This window comes from Pyrgilauda ruficollis, unplaced genomic scaffold (genome assembly GCF_017590135.1).
Source record: "Pyrgilauda ruficollis isolate IOZ18807 unplaced genomic scaffold, ASM1759013v1 scaffold12, whole genome shotgun sequence".
Classification (NCBI taxonomy): Eukaryota; Metazoa; Chordata; class Aves; order Passeriformes; family Passeridae; genus Pyrgilauda; species Pyrgilauda ruficollis.
In genome coordinates this window covers 4,521,553-4,549,176 of record NW_024510321.1, presented here as the reverse complement: position 1 = coordinate 4,549,176, position 27,624 = coordinate 4,521,553, and the positions used below count along the sequence as shown (strand labels likewise).

The 27,624-nt window shown below is 42.2% G+C and overlaps 2 protein-coding genes across 17 annotated transcripts in view; one reads left to right on the top strand and one right to left on the bottom strand.

Moving 5' to 3' along the window:
* LOC121363832 (translation initiation factor IF-2-like) overlaps nucleotides 1-200 on the bottom strand; it is a 2,997-nt gene extending 2,797 nt beyond the window's left edge. For both annotated transcript variants that reach the window (XM_041486538.1, XM_041486546.1), the window contains exon 1: nucleotides 56-200. In XM_041486538.1, the coding sequence (XP_041342472.1) occupies nucleotides 56-200 (145 nt within the window). The remainder of the gene's footprint in view (nucleotides 1-55) is intronic.
* Nucleotides 7-27,624, top strand: part of KMT2C (lysine methyltransferase 2C) — a 187,442-nt gene continuing 159,824 nt past the window's right edge. For 11 of the 15 annotated variants that reach the window (XM_041486454.1, XM_041486464.1, XM_041486516.1 and 8 more), the window contains exon 1: nucleotides 218-402. In XM_041486454.1, coding sequence (XP_041342388.1) covers nucleotides 227-402 — 176 coding nt within the window. In that variant the 5' untranslated portion in view covers nucleotides 218-226. Of the gene's footprint in view, nucleotides 115-217; nucleotides 403-16,538; nucleotides 16,897-19,490; nucleotides 19,668-19,796; nucleotides 19,874-27,624 lie in introns of those variants that run through there. The other 4 variants (XM_041486501.1, XM_041486493.1, XM_041486406.1 and 1 more) reach the window with 4 other exon arrangements.

Here is a 27,624-nt window from a genome sequence, read left to right as displayed (position 1 = left end):
CCCCCCACCCCCTCCCCTCCTCCTCCTGCTCTCCCCATGCTGCTCCCCCTGCTACCTGTGCTGGTCGGCGGCGGCTGAGGCCAGCGATGCGAGGCGGAGGTGGAGGAGGCGGAGGTGAGGAGGAGAGGAGCCGCGGGAGCAGGAGGAGCATCGGGATCCCCATCACCATCCTCATCTTCATCCTCATCATCATCATCCATGTGTCTCTCTCGTCCTGCTGACTAGGATGTCAACGGAGGACAAGAGTCTGGTGGTGGCGGTGGTGGAGCCGCCTCAGCAGCAGCAGCAGCCCCCCGAGCCTGGAGCTCCCCCCCCAGCAGCAGCAGCAGCAGCCACAGACAAAAGACCTAGGGGCCGGCCTCGCAAAGATGGCGCTTCCCCTTTCCAGAGAGCCAGAAAGAAGTAAGTTCAGCGTTTGTGTGTGCGAGGCAGAGAGGGGCCGGGGCAGGCGGCCAGGCGCAGGCAGAGCTGTCAGTGGAGACTCGCTACTCGTCGCCCCCTCCCTCTGCCTAATGCCATTTTGAGAAGGGCCCTTCTTTCTTCTCCTCCTCTCCCCTTTGCACTTTCCCCTCCTCCTCCTCCTTTTTCACCTTTGTCTTCCTCCGCCTGCTCTCCCTTTTCCACTTTTCTTTCCCCATCCCTATTCCTTTCTTCCCCTCCTTCTTCGGAGTTTCTCTTCAGCTCTTCCCCCTCCACCCTCTTCCTCCTTTTTCCCTTGCCTTTGCACCTTCCCCCTTCTTTTTGGGTCCGTTCCCTTCCAGGACGCTCGGCTGCCTTCAGCGTCGCCTGGGTGCTCCCTGTGCGCTGACGGTAGTTCCTCGTCGCTTTCCCTTGTAATGCCCCCCCCCTTCCCCTCCTCTTTTTGGGAAGGAAAACACGGTTCTCGGCGGGTGGCGGGGAGGACACCCGCGCACCCCCCGCGCACACGCAGAGTTGAGGCAGGAGTTTCTCGGCGGCGCGGGGGGAGCTGTCAGCGGCCGCCGCACGGAGGGACGCGCCGGCGGGACGGTGCCGAAGCACAACAAACACACGGAGGGAGGGGGCGGAGGATGGCGGGGGGAGCCCGTTCCCGGCCGCTGGCAGCTCTCCCTTCGCCGCGGCCTCTCCCCGCCGGGGGCGCGGGCGCTCGCCCGCCCCAGCGCTCCCCCCGCCCCGCCGGGCGCTCCCCAGGGGCCGCCCCGCTCCCCGCAGCCTCGGGCGGGGATCCCGCCGGGCCGGGCCGGGCAGCGCTGCCCGCGGAGGGAGCGGGGGTGGCCGCGCTGCGGGTGCCCGGGGTGCGGGGCCGGGCTGCGCTCGGGGAGAGGCCCCGGGAAGCGCCGCTGCCGCGCTGGCTCCGCTCCCCGCCGGTTATTTTTGAGTAGGATGGAGCTTGCCATGGCATAGCTGATGGCAGCGGTAATAGGGCAAAGCTGGGCGGCACGTTTGGCCGAGGAGCGTCAGGAGGTGGCCGGAGCAGCTCCTGCGCCGTGCGGTCTGTCCGAGCCTCGGGGTTCAGAGGTTGTTCCCTTTGTTTTGGGGGACGCGCTCCGTTTGACATTGCCGTGTTTGTCCCGGCGCTCCCCTAGACGCCCTCCCCAAACACCGCTGCCGATTTCCGTGCCGGAATCATTTCGGTTGGAAAAGACTTTTAAGGTCAAGCCCGACCATAAGGTCACAGTGGAAGTCCACAACGTGACAAGGGATTCTGCTGGGCTGGACCTAACCACATGCGGAGACCATGCATCTTTTATATGCGTTTGTTTTTACCAAGACATAAGTATCCCAGGACAGAGCTATCGCTTGTTTGGGATACATGATTTTTTGTTCTTGTTCTTTTCATTGATGAAGTTTACCTGCAAAGATTTTCATGTCACCTCTGGTTTTGGGGACGGTGTGTTGTTTACAGCTCCCTCTTTTCATTATCTTATGTATTTTCCTGATAGAATTTTTAATATAGCGGTCGTTGAAAGTAGTTGGCAAACGTACACGTGGTGAAGTTCCTGCGTTCATCTCCTTTATGCTTAGTTTGACACGCTTTGGTTTTATTTTTACTTACAGAATCCAAACCTTTCATAGGAAACCTTTGAATGTTTTTATTTTGAAGGAAATTTTTCTGAAGAAAAATGCAAATGCAACTGAAATGTACCAGTTTGCACAAAAAACCTAAACAGTGTTACTGTGCAAATTGACATATCTTGTTAGGCCAGTTTGAGGTTGTGTATGCACTCTTGAGGAAAAAAGTGTGTTAAAGAGGTAATTCCTTGCCTTCAGTTAGGTTTTTGGTGTCATGGAACTGTTGTTGGCTAGGTTTAGGGAGAAATAAAATATTCCTGTAAAATATGAGCTTATGCTGACATGGTTATAAGTGTTTGTGTAAAAGTGGGAAATTAAATTAGCTGAGACAAAAATTAAAATGAATCAATACTCTTTTTGTTCACACTCTGATTGTTCCTGGCTCACTTGGTGCTCCTTATCCTGCTGCATCTTTCTGCAAATCCTGTACTTTTGGTAAAGGCATTATGACATAAGTCATAAATGCTTTTGAAACTAGGGTTTTATAAAAAATTGTTATTTTTGAACATGTACAGCATAGGTGTAGACTGGTGGTTTGTAGTTGCATCCATTTTGGGAAGAAAATGGTTTTATTGTGTAAGTTTTCCTATGTACAAAATACAGATTACAACTAGCCTGGCAAATACAGAAATGAGACAACTAAAGCTATTTTCTATTTTTTCCTTCAGAGTGCGTGGTCCTGTCTTCCTTTTCACTTCTGTGCTTTCCAGTTGGATTAATGTGCCTCATGTAAACCAGATAAAAGAGCATATGTCAGACCATTTTCTGTACTGTAATCACATGTCTAAATCACTATTAGCCAGTCAAATTGTTCAACTGCTTTATCCCATTATAGGAAATGTTCCACTGAATGTTCAGTCTAAGTGCAGTCTAAGTAATGATAAAACGAAGAGCCCTGCATTAAACTGGCAAAGCCAGAATAGAATAATTCCTCAGCTATGGATGCCTCCATTAAACAGCAGTGCCATATTGGAGAGTACTTTAGGTTGGTACTTTACCTTCTTTGAAGGCCATGTTTTTAAGCAAATTTGATGAGTTTAAGCAGACAGATGGAAAACTGCCTTGAATCTGCTCCTGTGGGATGCCAGGGATTCTCAGCTCTTCCCAGGAGCAGGCTTATGTTAAGGGAGCAGAGGGTCCTTCAGTAGGACAGTGCTTGCCCACATCTCATTCTGCTTTTTGCCTGGTTATCAGTAAAAATTCCAGTGGTGCTGTGGACACAGATAAGTACAGGGAACAGTGGAGGCTTCCTGCAGGTGAAGAACTTGGAATTAGTGTCATCAGTACCTGGAGAGAGTACAGATGGTGGAATGTGGTGCTAGAACAGCCTTTTGTCATTGTTTGAAGGCTGTAGCTTCATGCAGCACTGTCAGGAGAGTTAATCTTAGGTGAACAGTTCATTTTTATTATTTATATTGTAATTGTGCCTAGAGGCCAGGGCACCATTACACTACACGCAGTACAAATGCATAAGCAAAGGTTGTTCCTGCACAAACAATTTCTTAATTTAAATGTAAAGATAAGACAGCATGTAAATGTAAGAAATGTATTGGGAAAGCACAAGGGAGCTGTGAGAATGCTGTGAGCAAAAGAACATGCAGAAGTTCGAGTACCTTGGCTATCTCAGCATCGGGGAGTGATTCACAGGCATCCAACTTGGAGGATATATTTAAAGCAGGGTAGCATTGTCACCCTGAGGATTTTCACAGAAAGCTGGGTTCCTGCCTGAACTGCCAGGCCAACACTCCTGTTTTCTTCCTTATGTTTTGACAAGGGGATATCTCTACAGAGCAGCAATTCAAATTTAAGAGGTGGAGCAAGAACAGGCCATGCAGAGCCTTGAAATTTAGAGCAAGGAGATTGTTCATGTTATGGTGCATCAGGAATACAGAAAACTGTAATCAAAGCAGTGAATGAAGAAAATATTTTTGCAGTATTGCCTTTCTGCCTTAAAAGGTAGAAAGACTGAATTTATAGACGTTGAAAAAAGATAATAAAGTTGCATTACTAAGCTGGGACTTGATGGAGAAGAAAGAAGCTTTCAGATGCATGGTTAAAAGAAGTCTTGCTAGGATTGTAGAGGGAAAAAAGAAAATTAGGTGCCACCTCACTGTATGGCCTGAAATCTTGGGAACTTACCTCTTGCTTGGATTATACCTCAAGTTCCAGGGTAGGGACCTGAAGGATAGGAATGTGATTGGAAAGAAGTTGTAGAGGAAGAGTTCTAACTGCATGAACAGGTGGTTGTTCATGAAAATGTATCAGAATAGTATTGTAAAGGTGAAGTAAACATTTTTGTAATAAATTTTAATTAGCAGAGCGTTCTTAATCTCTGCAGGTTATAAGCAGCACAAACAGATGCAGCTTCTTACCAAAATTTAGTACAAGTCTCATAGATTGTGACCCTTTGTAGATCAGTGTCTAAGCTCACTTTAAATGCTATTTTCAGCATCCATCAGATCTTGATGTTTGTTATTTTTGCAAATGTGTTTAGTTTAAAGCAGCATATAATAATGCTTTCAAAATTGTGGAGAACATTTTGTGTGTCTTTTTTAATTACCCATGTTTTCATTTCCATAGTAGTTTTTCATTACTTTGGCCAATATAAGCTGCAGTAGGTTTTCAAAGGCCATTGATTTCTCATATGCAGATAGTTCTGAGGACCCTTAAGCATAAGTGTTTTTGCCAGGAAATGATTATGTGAGAATTTTTATCATCATTTTAGTTGCATTTGCATTAGGGTAGGTCAGTATTTAAAGATACCTACTCTCATTTCAAAAGAACCTTGAAGTGTTGGATGGAGCTTTGTAGCTCAGCTGTGTTTCTTTAGTTCATCACACACCTTCTGTGTGATACTTGTGTCTTTACTTGCCTGCCCTTTTCTCAATTCAAAATTTAACATTTGCAAATGGAAGATGTATGTTGTGTTGTAGAATAAAAATGTTCCTAAACAAGATCACAGTCAGGGGAGGTCGTCCCTTCCTGGCAAGACAGAGGTTTTTTGATGGACAAGCTTTGTACAACTATTGCACAGCAAAGGGTTAATGTATTAAAGCAAACACTGGCCTCTACAAGCCACGTGTATCAAACTGTTTGGCCAAAAGCCAGAAGGCACATAGTGGAACACGGAGTGAGGAGGAGATGAGGTGTGAGGATTGAAGTTGGCTCTGTGCAGAACAGGGCTGAGCTTTGTGCCATTTTCTTCAGCAGCCCATGTTCTGTGACTTCCTCCACCGTATTTGAATTACCAAGCAATTCCCCAACTGCTTTATGTATTTTTTGCACAGGAGCCTGCCTCACAGTGCTCAGGAGGTGAATGATATCTCTATTAATCTTCAGATTTTCAGTTCTCGATAATTGCTTGTGTGATGGATAGGGTTTATAGAATTGTTTTGCCACAAAATTATTAAAATACGGGTTTATGTAGAGTCTTTACTTGTGTCTTAAGGGTGAGTGAAGTTAAGCTGAATGCTGGAAATAGATGCACAGTTTCCCCAGTTTGAAACAGACTTGCTGTGAAGGACTCTTTGAGACTTTTTTTTTTTTAACATTTCACTTGTTAGTTTCTCTATGTTTGTATTTAATAATACATTGAACTTCTGTAGCACTTGTCATGAGAGGACTTCCAAGAGCTGTCAGACAGATCAAGTGTGATGGCTGTCTGAAATCTCAGCATATTGGACACAAGGAATGTCTTGCCCAGTCTCTTGGTTGCTACTCTGAGCCATCTACACACCAGACATCTCTTCATCCTGTGTGCAGTGACACTGGAGACTTTTCCCAGCTTAAAACAATAAAAACAGTTCCATTTTCTTGGCTTTGCTTGTGGATTTTTTTTTTTTTCTTGTTAGCATGTTAACTCCTACTAACTTCTTGTCATTGTTCTTTCACAAGATAAGTAATTGGAAATGGACATTTCTATTCTTTGTCATCATTTCAGCTCAGAGATGGTTTTCCAAGGCAGTTGGCTTGCTGAGAATAGGTGAACTCTGCCTTTCTCAGGCTGGAGTTGTTTTTAACTCCTTGCACCACAGCAATACTGGAGGGATAGCAGGGTTATGTATTACCAGGGAAAATAGAATTTCCTTATCCACCACTAATGATCACTCCCTTATACAGTGTTGTTATACACTAATGCTGGGAAATTCACTTTTCAAGAAATGCTGTCACAGGTACACTAAAATGTTATTAACTGCTAAATAATTAGGTGACTGACAATTCCAGGAAATATTGAAAGCTTTTCTCCTATGTTTAATGCATTTGATCACCAGTTCATACAATCTGCATGGTTCATATAGTTTGGATAAATACAGAGGAGCAAGATTTTACTACTTTTTTGCTTGTAACTTGTACTTTTCATAATTGGTACTGAATACTGCATTTTTTGGGTTTTTTTTTTGGTTTGGTTTTTTTCCCCCACTGGAAGGATGGCACTAGACAGTGCTGTTCATGCCATTCCTCTGTTAGTCAAAGTAACTTTGGGCACTCGTTTCAAGAACTACCCCAAGTTCTTCTAACATCACTGGTGCTTTTGAAAGCAAGTAAGACTAAGCAGGAAAACCCTTATAACCTAGAATATTTATTACTTAAAGAAACATAGGCTGTAAGTGTGTGGAGTGCATCAGGTGGTTGTTTTCCCCAAACACCATAAATCTTAAGCTGGTTCTGGCAGCGAAGAGGAGCGGCAGCTCTGCCCTCCCTCTGCTACCAGCTGTTTGTTCTCTCCCCTGTGCTGACCCAGGCACTTGTGGTGAGCTGGGCTGGGAAACTGAGCTGGGCTAGGACTAACCTGGCAAAGAAACGTGTTTGTGATAGCACGAGGGAGGAGGAGGAGGAGGAGGCCAGAGCAAGGGCCAGGCTGCTGGAGGGAGGCAGAGCTGCGGCTTTGGCAGCACCGCCAGCCTGCAACGCGCTCTGCCAAGGGGCAGCCTCGGCTCTCTGAAATTTGGGGGATTTTGGTCCCCAGGCTGACTCCTTCGAGCTTTCCAGCACAGGAGGAAATTGAGGAGATGGAGGTTTTTACAGGCTGGTTGTGCAAGAAGAAATGGTGATGTTGAGAGGGTTCTTCACAGCATATAGAGAGAGGAGTTGTTCTCATCTTCCTTGCCTCAGACATTGGCATTGATTAAATGAGGGGTTTCAGTTCTCACTTTGATCCTGGGAGTCGTTCTTAAATTGAGTATTTAAAGCACCCTCAAATAACAATGTAAGTAAAATATTTTATGTTAATAAATATGTTATAACAATAATTTCTGGTATCCTGGAAGCTCCTTCCTACAGGCATATCAATATTATTTTTGATTATAATTATAATGAAATCAAATGAGATCTTGTTTCTATCAGAATATTTTTGCCTTTTGCTTTTTTTTTGGGAAGTATTTTTACTAAATCGCACGTGCGCCCAATCCTATTGCCAGCCATTCCCATATAAATTTATAATTACTAATTTTCAGTGCTGTATTTATCAACAATTCTAATTGCTTTCCTTGAAGAAACTGCTGGAAGCACTATCAAACTAGGATGTTTCCACCCAGACTTTTGGCATTGGGTAGGGGGAGGGAAAAAGAGGACTTTTTCTCTTCTACTGCTTTATTACTGAAAATAAAGTCTTGCCAAAACTAGTTTTAATGAGGCTCTCAGGAAAAAAAACAAAAAAAAACAGCTTTAGAAAAAATTACCAGTTTTTTACTTTGCTTATGTCCTTATATATTTATATTCTTGGAGCATGTGCAGTTGAGCCACTTCTATGGCCCAGTAAGATAAAAGGGACTTTTGGTAGTGAAGATGTGGTCCAAGTGTGCAGTCTCTGCCTCTAAACATTTACTGACATCTGAGGTGGCTCTTAGTGATGTGAGTCTGGAAGCTGTAGCTAATCCAGAATGACTTCTGGAGCATCCCAGTGTTCATGGAACCTGGATCTTCTAATAATGGTGTCTTACCCTGCTGTCTGTCTGGCAGTGAAGTCTGCAGTGTTCTTAGGGCTCAAGAGAACAGGACAGGATGTCTCCATATTGTTACTAATAAAGAGAGGAGTAATTCTGTCTTAAAATTTGGGAGATTTATTAGTAGGCCATTTCATAAACCCAGAATGTGAATTATTCAGGGTTCTTTTTCCTGAAGTGTGAAGTTCAAAAGCACAATGAAATTATTTTAAATAAAAGGAATATTTAGTTTTCCTGTATCAGCAGAGATAAATGGAATTGTATGGCCAAAAAAGACTTGAGGGTGATCTTGCTCATCCTTCTGTGTGTTGTGTATCTGTTCCATTTCTGACAAATGGTTCTCTGACTTGTTTTTGAAGTATTTAGTGAATGCAGTTCCTCTGTATCTCTAGGCGGTTGGTTTCAGTAACTAATTTTGTGTAGTGTAAAATAAATATCCTTTACTGCTGATTAAGCCAGTTTGGTCTTGTATTACACACAGCTAAGACTCAACAGCTGAAATGGAGAACAATTTTTATACAAAGCTTTTTCAGGTGATTGTCTCCTGTGTTCTGCACTGAACCAGCTTAACCTCCTTAGCAACATAATATTGATTTAACTGATTTATCCTTCAAAAGATTGCTAGTCTTTATTAAGTTTCTCTTGGTTGATATAAGCCACTTCTCAATTTAACAGAATGATTTTTCTTAAGATCTTGTCATCAAAAATACTTGTAGCCCCTGCCTCTGCCATGTCTTGTATGTAACTCTGCTGTGTGTGTCAATGTCCTCATGCAGGTCCTGGAGGAGGGGACTTTCTTGCCATGTTCATCCACATGGATTGAAAAGAATTTGCAAATAAAAACCCTCTGGGTGCCATAGCTCATTGTTGCCAGCCTCTCTTAGGGCATTTTTACCAGGACTGTATTAGGGAAGATGATTGCTCATAGCTTAGAGATTACTTCTGTTTCTTAAGCATTGTGTGAAATTCTTCCAGTCCTGCTGACTTGAATTTCTCTGATTATTTAGTCTAGCAACAAAATTAGTTTCTAGTATTAGCTACAATAAATCTGTTTTATGAAGGCTAAAATACAGAAAATGGCATTTGAGTCTGTTGTGTTATCCATTTGTTCTTTCTAAACACTGTTTGTACAGACTTTTGTGTTTTACTTCTTACTTCTAAAATATTTCTGAAACTTTGTTTGCCTTTTATACTGCACAGTGGTAATACTGCATGCTGTGCTTTTATCTCTTCTGATTTTTATCCCTGACAGTTTATGCTGTTCCTTTATATTCATTAAAATGCCCTTGTTTCCATTCCTAATATGATTCTTTCTAGTTTCAGACCCTTATTACTGGCTGCTTTTATGTAGCCTGTATTGTTCATATACATTTCCTATCTCTCCCCTGCTTTGGAATACTTTGCCATTGTGCACATTCCAGTACAATAACTGCCAGTCCTCCTTTAAATTGTAGTCTCAAGAGATTCTAGCAACAAGTTCAAAGAGTTTGTTGAAATTTGCTTTTCTCCTTTCAGTTAATTGAAGATAAAAACTTGCTCTCCCTCTCTACTGCTCTCGCTTCCCCCCTTCCTTGGCACAGCGAGTGCTTCTCGTTACCACTTCCAGCCAAATCACTGTACACATTGAGATGTTTAAAATGGAGCCTGCCCTAATAGAGTGAAGTGTGAAGTAACTGCTCTTCTGGCACCCTCAACTTTGTGAAACAGTTGTCCTCAGCGTTTTCACAAACATGTTGGGCTGTTTGTTCTGATATTTTGGTTTTCTATTAGACGTATGGATGATGAAGGCCTCCTCTTACCCTCTGAGATACGTGCTCTGAAAACTTCTGCTGGCTGATTCCAAAGCCTCAGCAGCTTCCTCAGATTTTTCTCTCCCAGACTTCCCAGTTCCTTTTTCCCCTAGTTCCCCTTCTCTGTTGCTTATGTGTTTGTTTCACCTCCAGCTTTTTTTCTTCTCTGTTTTTTTTCTTTGTAATAAAAGCAAGTGGCTATTTTTTTCTTACCGTGGCCCACTGAACTGGATGAAACTAGAACTTAGAAATGGGCCAGATGCTTTTCATTGTGAGAAAAAGCTTGGAAAAGGGAATTTTGAAATAAAAAGAACTGATCATTTCAGTTTCCTTAAATTTTTCCATTTCTAATTGTGCTAATTTGTGGCTGTGCTTGTTTTGTATGGATGAGGGGCATGGCTGTAGCCAGCAATAGTGTTCTGGCACATGAAGCACTCAGCTTCTTGTCCACGGTTGTGAAAAACCCAGCAGGGAATGTTTGGAGTTGCTGGACACTGTTGTCCCCAGCGTTGTCTCCGCTGTCACACGGTTCCAGTGGTTGCTCATCCAACTCTGACCATTCTGCCAAACAGTTCTCAAGGCTGGCCCAAGGTTTCCTGTGGTCCCCATGCTGTTCCCAGCATAGTTTGTGTGTGGCTGCTTTGTGTGGGAGTTTGGGAATTAGATAGCGTGGATGGAAGCTGGCCTGTGCTTGTCAGCCTCAAGGCCACCACCACCAACTACCTTTAATGTTCTGGTATAAGCATAACTGGATTTGTTTTGTTGGTGGTGTTCTTTCAAGGAGGAATTCAATCAAACTGATAGAATTGTCATCAGTTTCACTTTCAGCCTCCTGGGCAAACAGTGTGCCACAGTTAATGTTCTCTAACCCATAGGGATGTGAGTTTAGGAGGAACAGCTCACTGCAGAATTGCTCTAGAGGGAGCAGAGGAGATGGGATGTAGGAGCCATGAGGCTCTGGGAAATGCTGGATTTCAGTGCTACTTCAGGCTTCTCACACACAATGTTTCCTGGTTCATCTTTTGAGTAATTAACCTTGCACCAGGCATCCTGGTAGAGATCTATACAAAGACATTTGGCAAAACACATTTGGCAGGAGTTCTAATTTATATTAATGCCTGCGTCTTCCAGAAACCCTTTAGGAGGGATCTGGGCCCAGAAACGCGAGGGTAACTCAAGAAATAAATTATCTATAAGCAAAATTATTTGAAGAAATAATCTCTGAGCTCTTTCATGTAGCACTGAGGGCTGGCTCATGTCTGGCTATGATGTCTCTTTCTTTAATGGAATGGCAGAGTAGTCTTTGTCTTGTGGTATGCTGTGAACAGCTTGGAAATACATTCATTTCAAATGTATTAGTTGGTAAAGAATGATATAAAAGCTTGGTAAACTCACATTTCACGTGCTCTCTATGTAGTCTTCTCAGACAAGGATGCATTGGTAGAGCAGAACAGAGAAAGTACTGTTGGTTGCGAACCTGCTTTATGGACAAGCAGAAAATCTTGATCTCAAGGCTTGTTAACCAGATGCTGTCAGTGGGGGTTTTAAATTACTGATAATGTAAATAAATATTTGTTTAAGAATATTTTCAGCGTACTTTCTTTTTTTTTTTTTAATTCATGTGTCTCTTTCATTTTACTTGCTTTGGACTGTCTTGATAGAAAAAAATAACCAGTTTTTACATTGTTAGCTTGATCATGTTATTTTAAAGGCTTTTTTAGACCAATGAGAGTTTCTTGTCTATACTTAGTTAACATGCTCACACTTAGAAAAAGTGAAGTCATAATTGTCTTGGACATGTTTAAACTTGAGTTGAAGCTTGGGCTCTCAGCTATTCCATATCTTCTCAGATGCACTGTTTTCCTTGTGTGGCTAGAATTTGGAGAAGTATTGTGATAGACATTTGTTAGCTGGCTTTTATCTAAAGACTATAAATGTTGTTCAGTTAAGTTGTTAAATATTTCTGGGGGTTTTTCTCTCTCTCTTTTTTTTTTGTTTTCTTTTTGTCCCCTAGTGTGTAGCCTGAACTGAACCTGGGGAATTTATATCTGCATGGATGTGACCACGTCATGTGGTGTGGGAGCATATTCTATAACAGCTATTAGTAATGGGCCTTGGGGACAGGGCAGGGGCTGAATTCTAGCTCCTGTAGTCATGCTACCTAGGTTTCTTTTTTAGGAGCATTGTGATGGTTTCTGTCTGAATTGTTTTCTTTGAAAACTTGAAAGGAATAATTATATTTACTGTACTATTCTAAAGGAGCTTACTAATGAAAGGAGGAAGTGTTTTTACGTTCTGCAGAGGTCCTTATGCTTAGTCAGAAGAATGAAGTAGTTATCTCTGAAATGCAGTTCAGATAGACTGGGGTCTGGGCAGGGGCAGTCTAATAGGAAATACTAAACAAAGGTGTTTAGGTGTGATTTTGGTTGTCTGAATATCACCTTTATGCCCTGATCTCTGTTGTCTGAACTTGGCATAAGTAATTTCAAATAGGGTCTCCCCATTGGATTTCAGCACTGTGTGTAATTACACAGTTATGTAAACAACAAATTGAACTTACAAAATGTTTTTTGGGTTTAGATCAGATGTTAGGAACAAATTCTTTGCTGTGAGGGTGGTGAGGCACTGGAACAGTTTGACCAGACAAGCTGTGCACGCCCCATCCCTGGAAGTGTTCCTGGCCAGGCTGGATGGGGCTTGGAGCAACCTGGCATAGTGGAAGGTCCCTGCCCCTGGTAGCGGGGTTGGAAATTATATTTGCCAAACCTTGCCAGTCAAAGCCATGAGAAAAGACAGAATGTGAAGTTTTCTTTATAGAAAGCTATTTTAATTATCTGACTTACATTCAATTTTGGTTTCTAAATGCAAGCTTGCTAGATGTGGCATCTTAGAGGTAATGGCTTTAAATAGAATTTATCACAGTATGTTAATGTGGATATGCAGTTAATACACGTTTCTTGGCTGTGTGACGTGCTGCCAACCTGTCTTTGGGTCTAGATATGATCTGGTTCATGCTCACAAGAAGAGAGAAGCAGGGGAGAGGAAACAGACTGTGTGGAACTGGTTTAGAACCTTTTTCATTTTATTTTTTACTTTTAGAAATGAAGTCTATCTCTAGAGAATGTTGTAGTACAGGTTAGAAATTAAGAACTTCCAAACACCTTCAAATGCAGTAAAAAAAGGAGTCAGTCTAATGTTTAATCCTTTGGCATGGATATTGGAATTTACGGAGAAATTATTCACAGAAGAGGGTGGTTTGAGTTGCTATGTAGCATGGAAGCATAAAGGGATGCTAGAAGGTAGAATGCCTTTACATTTCATAGAATTGCCAGGCTAAGGAGAAATATTTGCATTTTCTGCTGTTGTCCTTTTGTAGCTGAGTACTTAGGGCTTAATCTCAAGTGGTTACAACTGTAATATTTTTAGAAACCCATTGAATATTTTGGACATAGCAGGTCGGCAGGAGTTGAGGAAAATGTTTAGGAAAGACAAACAGCATTTTGAGCTTCTCAATGTATCTGTCTTTACATTTTAGAATCAATGAAGTAACAGGTCAGATGTATGACCCAGTGAGAGTAACCAGGTAATACTTCTGTTGAGAAGCCCATGTCTTTTAATTGTGTATGTGTTCCATCTGAAATTTTGATAAGAATATATTGGAATTGGTGACTTGTTTATTTCTGAATTTCTCTTGGTTGCTGTGAAGAAACATTCTCTCAAAGTTAGGAATGTAAACAGGGCCTATCACAAACAGATAGGGCTGCTTTGCTCAATGCGTCTTGATTAACTCAAGAGCGGCATCCTTGAGTTAATCAATTTGAGCTTGGAAGAAAACAGTCCACCATATGTATAGACATAAGTTTTTATCTTAATCATTAAATCTATCACTTCTGTTGCTTATTAAAAAAAAAAAAGAAGTCTGAGGAGAGACGACTGGTCCCATTTTTCCCATGTACATTTTCTTGGCAGAAGCACTGGCATAAACACTTCCTGCCTTGCCATTATGGTGACACACGTTTGTGGAGATGTGTGAATCAGGGCAGGGAGCTGCTGCAGACACAATTGCTTTGCCTTTTCTCAGTGTCCAGCCCTGCTGCTTCTTGCTGGGTTGCCCTGTAGCAGGTTTGGTCCATGTGTCTGGTTCAGAATCCAACATTCATCTGAATGGGAACAGTTCCGAGGCTGGGAGGAAGAGGTGTGGGGTGGGATCAGCTTCCACTGGAGCTGCTGCTGAACATATAATCCTACTGCATGCAATTTATGGACAGTTTGTGTGGAGAAGTAGTAATCAGTCAACATGACTGGTGTTGGACCACATCTGACTGTGCTGTAGTACAATTACACTTTTTCCTTCCTAAGATTTTTATGGCAATTAATGTGCTCTTACAGTAAAATAACTCTCACCCTTTGATGTGAGAGAAAATACATCCCCAAAGAAGGAGAAGAACAAGGCCAGCTAATATGGATTCATACCTGTTAGCTTGGATCTTGGGTCACATGAACAGCAGGGAAAAATACTGAGAGTAATTTATTATTATTATTTTAACCAGCTGTTACTAAATTAGAACTTGTTTGTGCTAGCATACTTAACTTGTCAGGTGACCCATTACCTTCTAGGTTAGAACCTAAAGTTTTTAACAGTGTAACATGTGAAATATATGCAGGTTTAAGGTACAGCAGCACAGACAGTGATGTGAATTGATGGAGGGTCACTCATGCTGCAGGCTGTCACCTGGAATGGTACCACACCAGGGTTGTGGTGGAAGCTCATGAAAACAGGCAGTTATGGGATAGATGACACATGGGAAACTTGGTACTCCAGCCTTGCTTAACCTACTGACCCTAAACACTCCTTTTATTTAATACAGTTTGGAGAACACACAGCTTCTGTCTGCTCTTTGGTATCTTCTTTGCTTGAACAGGAGCTTACTTTAGTTGATCTGAGAATTATTGGTTAGAATAAGTGTTTAAACTCAGCAGAGATGGATGTCCAACAGGGGCCTGTCCTGGCTGAACCTGAAGGACAGCGAGTGTGAAAGGGAATAGGCAAAGTGATTAATGGCTCACTAGGGGCTTTGCAATTCACCACTTGTTGGTTGGACCAAGGCAACCAGCCCTTACTGCAAAATAAACCCCTGACATTCCCCATCTCAGCTAAGGTTTAGAATAACATATTTAACCTTCTCATTGCAGCAGAATGAGTGTGCTAATACGTGTGGTTACAGAGATGTGCTGATAAGCCAGAGCTTGATAGCACCTTGTAGCCAAATATATTTATGTGTCCGTACCTGTACTAACATGGCACAATGGCTCTTATACAATAGTTACTTGTTTCAGAGTAAACACCTGGAGATTTTTTCATGTGAGTGCTTTCATTTTAAAATTTTATCTTCATCTTTGTAGAATGGGTTTGATAAAAAACTTTCCTGTAGGCTGGGCTTCTAGAACATGTTCCAGTTGAAAATGGAAGGAGAGGCAGCATTGGTCCACTCCCTCTACCTGGGTAGATCCCATTCTGTGAATCAATGTGGGATTTTGGGTTTATTTTGTTCAGTCTTAGAGGTGAAATGATATCTTTGAGTTCCTAGGTGCATTTATTGAGAATTTCTCTAACTAGTACTCATAAGGCAATACTGAACTTACTTGCTTGTTCACAACAGATGGTGCCCAAGATTAACTACGTGCAGCTGTGTGACAGAAGACAATTTGATAAGAAAAAAATACCAAGATGAGTGAGAAAATAGAGGTGATGCATGGTCTTACTTTGTTTGGCAGACAAGTCAGATTTTTGTTGTCAATGTGTCAACCTCTGTCTTGCAGATGTCTGATACTTAAGCAAATTTTAAGAAAACTTGAGATTGACAGAAGCAAAGCATTACACAACAGCTGCTTCGGGGTTTTTGTGTGAAGGGAAGTTGAACAAAGGTAGTTGCATTACTGCTCAAATTGGCAGGACCCATTGGTTTGCCAGTATCTATCGATGCAAGTGAAGTGACACTTGCGTAATGTTTTCTTGATTTGTTTTTCTCTCTGTAGGAGAATAAAATTGGCAGGGAGCTTTTGGAGAATTAGGAAAGAGCCATTTGTAGATGGACATTTGTCAAGCTTTCCTAGCTTGTCCATTCCAGATTGTTTTGGAGAAGTGTAGAGCAGCCTGGAAAGCATTGGGGGAGCATGAGAGGGGGAGAGAAAAAAAAAAAAAAGAAAACTAAAACATAAAACACTGACTAAAACCACAAAACTAAACACCAAGTTTCACCTCAACATGAGGAAGAACTACTTTATATTGAGAGTGGAAGAGGCTGCCCAGGGAAGTCATGGAGTCATTCCAGACCCACCGGGGCGTGTTCCTGTGTCACCTGCTCCAGGTGACCCTGCCTTGGCCGGGGTTTGAAGCAGTTGATCTCCAACCCAAAAGGTCCTGTGATTCTGTGGAAAAAGGAGAAAAAAAAAAAAAAAGGCGATCCCCGGAGTCCCACGATAATCTTTCACGCGTGAAACCCTGCTTTTCCCAGAGCAGCCCCAGCAGCCGAGGAGGGGCCGCCAGGAAAGCGGCTGGCGTCTATGGAAACGTAACTTTTGGTTGCGCTGCTTTGTTAAATGGAAAAGTGCGGGCGTGGGGGGAAGGGAGCGGGAGCGCTGCCGCCCGCCGCGCCCGGAGGGTGCTCCCGGGCAGGGCCGGGGGGAGCGCCGGGCGCTGCCGCGCTCGGTTCCCGCTTGGCCCCCGGGCTCGCCCGCCGCCCCTCCCCCTCCGCCCTCCTCCGCCGGCGGCCCCAGCCTGGTTCGGGGAGGATCCCGGAGCCGAAGTTCCGCGGCGATCGGGGCTGTGGCGCATCGCTCCCCGGCGGCGCCGCCATGGGGGGGGCCCTGTAGAGCCGCCCGAGGCCCCGGGGCAGCGGCCGGGGGAGCGCCGAGCGAGCGGCACGAACATGGCAGACCGCGGGCAGCGCTGAGCATCGCCGTCTCCGCTCCGCGCTGGGCTCGGGCCCTGGCATGTAAATAACTTCTCTTCCCTCCGGATCGCACCGGTGCCAGCCCCTCCATTTTCCAGAGGGGATTTGCGAGCGGTTCCGCGGCGCTGGGCGATGTCGCGCAGAGCCAGTTCGCCGGGGGTGAGTACGGCTGGCGCTGAACTTCTTTGTATCGAGGGCAGGCGGTGACAGCGGGAAGGGGCTCCCCGGGGAGCGGGGACCCGCCGGGACCGGGCGGCAAACTTGGCGTGGGGACTGGGCGCCGCTGACACTCGGCACGGCGGATTCGACGCCGTTCGGTCGAAAAAAAACCCGGACCCGTGTCCAGACGTGGGTGTAGAGGTTCAAGTTACACGCTGGCTGGATTATCCGCGGCCGTTTACAAAATAAAAATAAGGAAAGGGAGGGTGGTGGGTGGGAGAAAGAACCACAAAAGCCCCGCTCGCTCTGACCCGGGCGCAGCCGGGCATCCGGTCAGCGCTGCCCTGGGTACACCTACACACGTGTGCCCGCAGATATTCTTTAAAAAATACGAGTTTATATAGATACCTATAGTACAACTATTTATTTTTCCTTTTATTTTTTTTGTCACTTCCTGATGTAAATACTGGAGAGATGGAAAATGGAGATAGGGTTAATTTTTCTTTAATATTTTGGAGTATTCCGTGCACGCTATTTTTGAAGAACGTACCATTTTAATTTTGCATGCTTTCAAAGCATACCTTTATAGTGTTAATTTTAGGTGATCCTCCCACTGTTTTAAACTGTAGTTCTAAACTAAGAGAGAAAAATAAAAACACTTTAAAAAATAAAATATGTCTCTAGCGTATAATGGGTGCTCAGACCATCATATATGATGATTTTGTGTAAGCAAATAGGTCATAAGTCAGAGTAAACGTTATGTAACTGGCTGGCTTTAACAAACTTGGTACAACTGTAAAAAAAAAAAAAAGTCTATTTCTTTTTTTTATTTGGGCACTATGAGAGGCTGGCTACCCCTTTTTCCAGTGGCCTTACTTTGTAGCAGGTTGATTAAAAAAACCCACCCAACATAACAACCTATGCTTTCAAAATATGAACCAGTTAATTTGTACAGTGTTTTGTATTTTCCTGAAAAACTTCTTCAGTCTTGTGCCTCATTCTAGCTACTAAACACTACACACCAGTAAATCATTAGTTAACACTCTAACTGGATTCTTACATAATTGAAAAACGTTCCTGAGTTAGTTTAAATTTTTGTTTAACTTCATTTTTTTTTTCTTGTATGGGTGTTATTTGGCGTAGAGCTGTTGAAATCTCTGAAGATCAGTATGAAAATGGTTTGAGGCTTTTTCATGTGAATAAATAAAGCAGTAGTGGGTTTGTACTCCTATAGCAAAACTGAAACAACTGGGCAGACATTTAAAGGTTCTCAGTGACTCTGTACAATGCTGGGTATTGAAGTACACACAGCTCCTGAGCTGGAGGTTACGTGCAGGGGTCTTTGTGCTGTGTGTACATCATGGTGATGGTCGTGTGTGCTGTTTGATGCTCCTGCACAATAAAATCCACTTGCTACAGAAAATAACTGCAGCTTCCACACTGCTGAGTGGAAATATTTTAACCATCTACTTGTAAGATAGAAGCAGGAGACAAGATAGACTTTTTTTCTCAGTGCTGTGTGATTAGCTGCTGTTAAGTGCCATTCAGTAACTTCTCTGATGACTACCTACATTTGTTTTTAAAGGATTTGGTTATGCATCTTTTACTATTTTGTTGTAGATGGCCTTTCTTTTGGGAATATACTTGGAGTTCAAGTATCTGTAGTTTTTAGTTCCTTGCCTCACAGGTCATCTTTGTAAACTGTTTTATGATTCTTGTTTTGTCCATTCTGTGCAAAGTAATAGCTAATATTCTCCCAGCATTAAATATAGATGCTTTTAGGTCAAAATATTTTTGTTTTGGTAGGAATAGTATTTAATTTTATATAATTATTTTGTCAGACTCTGTTGACTTACAATTTTTTCTCCTTGCCTTTCTTTTTTTCCTTTTTTATTTTTTTTTTCTGTATTGTTCTCTCCTAAGCAGAAACTCCTGCAGAATTTTGGCAAAATGTTCTTTGGAAGCTTTTTTTTGGAGGGGAGGACACAGGGGGTGATATTGTCATTTACATAATATACCAGTAGAAAGTAGTTGCATCATGTACAGTTTCTTAATGTTCATTGGACTTGCCTGAAAATGATTTCTTAAGGGTAAATGGCTGAGCAGAAATTAAAAGCAGCCATGTATTTGTTCCTCCTTTTGTTTCTGGCTAAAAGGACCACTCAATGTATGCTTTACGTGTATTTCCAGACTTACCGTATTTAATTTATTCACCTATTTAAAAATAATGGTTAAAGTATTCTTTTCTCATCACTGCTGTCAAATCTTACGGCTTTGCAATTCTGGTTTCCTGTTCTGAAAGTGTGGATAGAGAACTCTTAGTATGGAGGAATATGTACTTGGTGTATACCATTTGGTATAAAACACACAGCTCGAGAGCATGGGGGGCTGGCTGTGGAGTGTTGTCAAAAACATACTCTAAAAAGGCTGAAATACACTTTTGTTTTATTTGGGCAGTTCCAATTTTAGTGATTACTAAAGCTCCTGGGACATAGGGTGTTTGAAGAAGTACTAAAATCCAGTTTGACAGTGGGCCTTCAGCTAGTCTTTTATAATTCTGTCTTTCCTCTGCGAAATCCTTTTGGCATGTTGAGGTTCTCTGGCAGGATCCCAGCGTGTGATATCACAGATATCAGATGTCTTCTTGCGATTCATGGCATTTGCTGTGCCGCGTTGGTGCTCCCTGGGACGGCCGAGGTGAACCAGGAAATGTCATGGAAATTCAGTAGGGAAAGCGTGGCGGAGGAGCTGTCACGTGGCTTTGGGAATAGGTGAGCGCCTTCTGTTTGACAGTGTTCACGTCTTTGTGTTTGGTAATCTGATGTGGAATGTATTCAGCAAACAGATGAGTCTTTTAGTGGTCTTGACAGATTTTTTTTTTTTTTTCCCTGACATCTCAGATGGAGTTGAGTGGCGAAACATCACAGTTAAGCTTTGTCCTTTGGAAATATCTTTGATTTAAAAAAAAAAATGGAGCGTAAGTATATGTGGCCTTCCTCGTTAAATTTTTTTTTTCATCTCCGTGTTGAGGTCCAAAGCCAGGCACAAGCATAGATGATATCATCCTTTGGAGGATATTTGGCTCCTCCATAAGGTCTGTTGGAAGTTAGTCATAGCACTCTGCGTTTCTGTCTGTCTCTTCAGGGAAGTCTCCCTCTTGTTTGTACTCACTGGAGAAATGTTACACAGAAGTGTGGCTTGTGCTGATGGTGCTTTTGTAATACAGCTAGAAAATGAAAGATTTCACGGTGGCCTCTTTGTCTCATGTTTTCATCCTGATTTCCAAACATTGAAAGGTGAATACTTTTGTAATGTTACTTAATTAGAAGAGTCTGCTTGTGTATTTATTTGTTTGTTTAGCCAGAACTTGCAGTTCTTGCGTATAATTCAGTTTCAGGAATGAATTAGTTGTTTTAGATGGAGCTCAATATGTTCCTTCCAAGCACAGTCACTTCCATGTTGTTTTTACTCTGGATCTTCTTTTTCTCTGTTTGTTTATTTATTTATTTATTTATTTTCTTACTTTTAATTTCTAGGCCCCCAGTGCCCCGATAGTATAAAAAGAGATGCTTTTGGAAGACTCCATTCAGGAAGAAATGCATATGAGAGCAGGCTATTACTGCCTGGTTTATATAGTTTATATATAGTTTATAGTTAACCAGTTTGCAGTCCCTGTTAGCATGTAACATCAGGTACCATAGAGAAAAATGGGACAAACGCTGAAAAGGGCAGTTCTGGGAATAATCATTCCGTGGGGGATGTGTTTGAGGTGGAGTTAGACCAGGAGGAAAGGGAGCTGTATTTTTTCCAGAATTCAGAAAACCTCAAACAGAATTCTTATTTAGGCTTACAGTTCTGCAGAATTCTGCTGCCTTTGAATCAAGTGACTTGTGAGGGTACTGAGTTTAATACAATTTGAAGGCTTTTTTGAAGCAGGAGGAGCAGGGCGAAAGGATATGATGTATTTGGTGGAACAAAGAGGATGGGGCAGGGGGAAGGGATGGGTTGGATGGGACTATGCAGGGATGGTGTATCTGGAGCAATGAGAAGAAATAAGGTTGGAGCTTTATTTTAGTCACCTTGACCTTGGGCTTGAGTGGGGCAATTTTGTCAGCATGGTTTTGTGGCACTGTTGAGAATGTATTTAGCATGCGAGAAGGCACCAGCAGTGGTCAAGGAGAGTGGTGAGGGAATGAATGAACCTGAAATATTTTCTGACCTTTTCAAAGGTCCTTGATCTGGGTCAAATAATAGGTGTGCTAGGTGTTGTCACTGCCATGTCAGCCTTGCCTTGTGTACAGAAGGTTTAGTCACAGTTGTGGCAGAAGTCATTCAGTGTATGTTCAGGGCTGCCATAAAATGGAGGTCAGGATTGAGCAGTAAATACTACTGTTAACCTTTGAGAGACTGTTCTTGTTGGAAACATTTCACTTTGGCTTTGCAGTATTTTAGTAGAAGGCTGATTGCACATAGGAAGGGGTACAGAAACAAGGTAGAGAGCTTTTGGAAGCATCGTGGGTTTGCAGTGCTCAGGAAGGAGGAGCCCAGAGTTACAGGAATATAATCTGTAAAACAGATGGGAGATGCAGGTTGAGGAGCATGGACTTCAGTCTTTCTCTTTCACCTTAATCCACCTTGGTGAGGTAGCTTGCCTGTAAGCAGTGCTTAGTCTTATGTGTATGTTTTTGTATCTTTATGTATCTTTTCATTTCTGTGTCCTTGTGATCTTTGTTTTCACCTTGTTAAAGGAAGCTAAGATTTTTAAATTAAGAAAAATAAACAGTCTAGGGAACCATGTGAAGACATTTTTATGCAGCTCCAGAAATAACAACTATTACTACTTGAAGTCTAGTTCTTGGAAGAAGAGAGTGATGGTGAGGAAGTCTGGAAGATTCCTGAGGTGGTTTATTTGGATTAGGGTACAATCCTGCATTAACAAATTCTTGAAACTGGGCTGGGGAGAGCAGTCTGCCTTGTAGATTTTGTTCAGATATTTATTAGTCAACAAGATGTAAAATAGTTAGACACATCTCTTTTTTTCCTCTGGTATATTTGTCCTCGGATAGTAAAATCCATCTAGAATGATGAAGAATGTTTAGCTGTGAGGAGTTAGTAAGTTAATTTCTTTCTTCCATTTTTCAGAAATGCATGTAGATATTGAACCTGTCTTGATGCCTGCGGTTCAGTAACTGAGACGGTTGTGTCACTTTTCCGTAGAAAGTTTTAGAATCCTGGAGCTGAGCTGGTGAACAGCTTCTATTTCAGGCTATTCTATTGCTTCCCTTGGGGGTGTTTTGAAATCGGTTGACTCCAGTTTATTTATTACCAGAAAGTCAGAGTTTCTGGGCTGTGCTGTGTAGCCAGGGATTGCTCTGGCCAGTTCTGATATCTGCATTCACCCATGCTGATGAAGATAGTTAGCTGCTGTTTTCTCTGGTGAAAGCTGAGAGATGTAAAGGTTAGGGAGAGGTAGTTTCCCCTGACCATTGACAGACCTACATACAGTTGATATCTAAACCATCCTATATTATATTTATTTCTTTCCTCATGGCTGCATAATCTTCAACATCTGCTGCTGACAGCTTTGCCAGTACTACAGAGGAGTTTTCATTATTGATGCCTCTGGACCTCCAGATAAAGAACTGTCAGTGAATAAGTACTATATGGATTCATTTAATTATTAATCAGTATGATGGGGTATTCTCTAAGGTACACAATTCTGTTTCAAAGACAAGTCAAGTCAATAGAAAGTTTTCCATTGAAATAAAATAGTCATGAGAGTAAACATTCATCAGTACAAGTAAGAATTCGATAGCCTGGACTGTTCTGCACCTACTGTTTTGAATAGTGCTAACCAATTGCTGCTCTGCATGATCAAAAACTGTGGGGAAGAGGATGCTTCCGAGAAAAATAAACCAGGCATTGTGGAATAGTTTTTCATTCTTCAGATATCAAGAAAATGTGAGAACAGTTTTCTGTCAACTTGGATTCTGTGAAACAGTGCTAAGCTGAAATCACAACAATTATAAATTGCATAAACTTGTTCTTGATTTCTCTATTATTCTTTTACAGGCCAATTAGTCATGTTTTACTCCCACTGCTTTGCAGAGGCTGGCAAGAATCACAGTCCTGTTGTGTGCAGGGGAAAAAAAGGGGCACTTTGGGGTCACTCAGAGAGAACTAGGCTTATTTCTTCCTGAGCTAGATACATATTTCATGCCTCTGAGGCCCAGCCTACTGATTTCATCAAGCACAGTCAGCATCTGGAAAACTGATATTATGTGTTCAGTTTTATCAGAGTGATGTAAGGCTGAATAATTTTGCATGTAGTACTCCATATCTTGTCCTTGCACTTCTCACCAACCCCTGTGCCAGAAGTTTCAGGCCAGGAGGCAGGTAAAGGAGAGATACTTCATTGGCTTTCTTGGTAAGGAAGACATACATTTGTAGGTGAAGAGTAGTAGACTTTCTCTAGGGAAGGCTGTCTTGCCAGGGCTTCTTTGTAATGGAAAAGCCACTGATGTTTGTGGTTTGTTCAGCAGTTTATAATGGCAGTTTTTTCTGACTGTTCTGTAACATCTTCTGAACATGGAATTACTTCTGAGAAATTTGGAAGATGTGCTGTAGTGGTATAGTTAGGGGCAGAAAAGCAGTGGTGGTGGGGTCATGTCTCTTGAGGCTCTAAGAGAAGCAAGGATGTGAGTGAGGGAGGTGGTTGCATTTTAGGGAGTTCAATCTGCAGAATCCTTTCAGTGGTTGCAGCTTGGACTGAAAGAAGACGTATCTTGAAATAATCTCTCCTTTAATCTCCTCTCCAGGCTTTTCAACAGCCTCCTAAGCCTGCTAAACTCATCAGAACTAAACTTTCTGCAGATCATCCTATACCCTGATTCTACCTGAGCAGCAAAAGTGAAATTTACTGACAGAGCTCCGTGCCATCCCAGTACACACACTCCAAGTCAGAACCATCCAGGTCATGGCATTCTGCAAAATACACTTTGTCTTTTACTAGTTTTCCTCATGAACATTGACCACATCCTTATGGAAAGTAGATGGGTGAAATTAAGCAACTTTTAGGAATGAGGAAGAACTTGCCAACAGTCAATGAACACCAACTGTTTTTCATAAAAATCCTTCCTTGGCTCTTTGGTTGTGGTATTCAAAGATGCTTGTCAAATTCAATCAAAAAGATGAGCCTGAGTGCTCAAAGTCAGGACTTTATCCAAGGTGAGGGGGCAGAATAACCTTGCATGAAATCTCTCTTGGTAGTCTTTAAGTGACAAGAAGAAGCAAACAATTATAAATTCCCTATATAAAGGTAAGTTTAGAATGCTCATGAATTGGGTATTATTTCAATTAGAAGATAGCAGTAAAATGTCAGGTGATTGTATTTACAGGACAGAGGGGCTTTAACTTATTTCTGATGTTGTGCAAGAAATTCTATGACTTAGGAGGATCCATTGATCTGCCAGAAGAGCTTCATGTTGCTTAAATACAGGAAAACTAGACGTTCTTTGGCAGTGAAAGCATCTTGTTAAAAAGCATGATTGTATGACGTGAAGCTTGCCTCAGGGTTATTGTTTTGCTGTGGTAGATAATGACCTGAGTAGAGGATAAGGTATACACCCTTTTCAGCACAGTATGGACGAAGATCCTGGATGGGAAGGTCTAGAGGATGCTTGGGCATTTTCTTTGCAGCCCCCCATGCAGAACTGAATCTCTGGAAGCCCACATGGGAGTCTCTGGACTCAGGAATCAGTCTTTTGGAGGAACGAAACTTCTATAAACCACTAAAAGCTGCATAGTCGCAGGTTCAGTTTTCAGAGTACAGGATATTGAGTACAAGGCTGGAAATGAAGTTCAGTGTTGCTAAAGATAAATTTTTAGATGTGACAGTAATCTGGGTAGTATGATGAGCTTTCTTGGTTCAGTGTCTGTTTGTAAAATAATTTGGAGAAATTACTTATTTCACAAGAGCCGTCTGTGCTGGGTCAGATCAGAGATGTGGATGTCCCATCATCATGTTTCCTGCAGTGGTTACTAGGAAAGTAAGACAAAAGTAATTTTGTAATGATACTTCCCCAAACCCCTAATTGCAGGAGATTGGGAAAGAATTGAGGGATTTCTGGATTCAAGGATAGTGTTGCTGTGTCAGATCTGTTGAGCATAAAAATCTCCTTTGAATGTGTCTAGCCTCTTCTCAGTCACACAAACTTCCAGTGTGCTGGGCACGGAGTTCCACAGTTCAGCTGCAGAGTGTGATTTCTTGATCCTTCTGCCTACTAGCATCAGTGCTGTGTAGTAAGTGTTGGAAGAGACAGTAAATGCTGATTTTGTGATCACCTTTTCAATGTGAATTGTGGTGATAATTGTCAGGATGCATGAAAATGTATGTGTGGGAAAACCAGACTATGTGCTTTCCAGCACTAGGGCACATCAGGGAAATTTTATTTAAACTGAAAAAAAAATTCTATATGTGTAACAGGACTGCCTTTTGAAGGCAGTAAGAGACAAATAGACTCCAAAAGCAGGATTTCTGAACTGTTAGCAAGTTTTGGTGTGGTTCTTAGAGCTGGATTTTTTTCACTTTTTGCAGCCTTAAGGATCCACGGTATCTTGTTTTCTGCTGTTAAATGTCTATTGCATAGCTTAGGTTTTGATTTATTCCATTAGTTAAATAATATTTGTATTTGGATAATGAACCTGTTTTTTATATAACATAAATTGACTTAATTATTTTGCGTAATATGTCTCCTGATAGAACTGGTTATTAGTGAGTTAAGGTTTCACACTGGATGATGCTGATGTCTGTGGATCTACAGATCTTTTAAACCCCCAGTGTATTAATGCTGTTATCAACCAAAGCTGCTGCAGCAGCTTTATTTATTTTTCCTTCCTCAGGGGTACCGTAGAGGCCAGTTGGAGCATTAGCCACCAAATGCCAAGGTGGCTGTAGAGTAACTGCAGCAGCATTTCAGCATCTAATGGATCAGGTCACGTGCAAAGCCTCATTAAAATATGATTCAAGTATCCCCTTTTGTTTGTTCCGTGGAGCCAAGCCCATGCTGGACCCTCCATTATGTTTGTGCTGTGTGCTTGGAAATGCCTCCTGGTTTTTGTGAGGCTCCTTGTTCACCCCCCAGAGCCCAGCCCTGTCCAAACCTCTGCTGAAGATGCTTTCCCTATTCCTCTGTCCTCTTCCATCCACCGCTGATTAAATGCGAGGAAATGAAAGCGGTGTCTGCTTTCATTTAAGCATAATCTGCTAAAGACAAATGTGAGGCTTCTGTTGTTGTCTGGGGGTGTCTCCTGCTTTCCTGTACCTCTGCTTTTTAACTGCTGAAGACTGGAGTGTGGGGTTTTTTCTGTTTGTTTGGGGTTTTTTTTCTGGTATTTAATTAGTAAGCTAGACTTGCAGTTAAAGAACCAGCGTAAATTATGTTGGTAATTTGCCATGACCACCTGTGGTAGTACATAAGTAACGAGAGAATAACAAAAACTTACAACTGAATTAAAAAATGAAAAGGATTTTGTTACGCTTTCTCACACAAGCCTTCATAGCTCGTCTGGAAGCAGTAAAAAATGGGCTGTTCCTTAGGTTTATTTTTTGTGAAACATGGAAATCAGTATGCTTAAAGCTAAGACTCATAGCATGAATCCACAAATTTTGTTTGTATCTTTGATCACATACAGCCTTGACAGTATCCATGGACAGCTTAAACTTACTGAAACATGGTGTAGTTGATTAAGTCCTGTGATCAGTGTAAATGACTGGAGAGGGACAGCAGACTTCTTGTAGCCACTGGAATTTGAGCAAATGAAGAGTATTATTTCCAAGTCAACATGTTGCAGAGGAAGAAGGGATAGAAAATGCTATAAAAGTTCTTAGATCTGGCTTTTCTTTTGACACTCTGTGAAATCAGATGATTTGGCACTTGTAACTGCTGTGGGTAAGAGGCGTTCATAAGAAATAAAATAAAATGTATATGTGGCAGTGGTGGGGGAGGCGTCTGTTCTGAAAACATCTGAGATGCTGGAAAACTTGTCCCCAATGGGAAAGAGAAATTGCATAGCTGGCACTGAGACTCGCTGCTTATGCTTATGTGGCCATATTTAGAAAAGGATCAACACTAGGAACTGAATTATTAGAGAAGTGAGTGACTGGAGGGATTGAACATAAAGAAAATTATTTCTATCTCGCTTGTTTGTTTGAGTTGGGCCAGACGATGCTGTGGGAGGGCTGCGAACTCCAGACTTCCTGCCTGTGTGGAGTGAATCTGGAGATGAATTTGAGGAGGTCAAACCCTGTTTGAGCTCAGGCTCCTCCCTACCTGCGTTTGGAGGTGGCTGTCTGCAGGTAGAAGATGAGCAGGAATGGAAAGGACCCTCTTGACTTGGAAAAGTCTGGAAAGACTTGATGGAGCGAGATGCAGGCTCGCTGTGCTGTGTGTGGTGCTGTGGGAGGCTTCTGGTTTCAGTACATCTTGCAGACATTCGTGTGTATAAGTAAATCAAACAACAGCCAATTAAAAAACCAACACCACGTTTCAAAGTTGTTGTATATATGAAAAAGAAAGCTGTCTTATTAAAAAATACTCATCAGTAGAGCAGCACAGTTCATCACAATTATTTGCATCTGTGTGGCAATTTTAGTTTATTGTGGTTTTGTTGCAGAACAACAGATTATCTAAATAAAGTAATTTGGGGTGGAGGAGATTAAAACAGCAC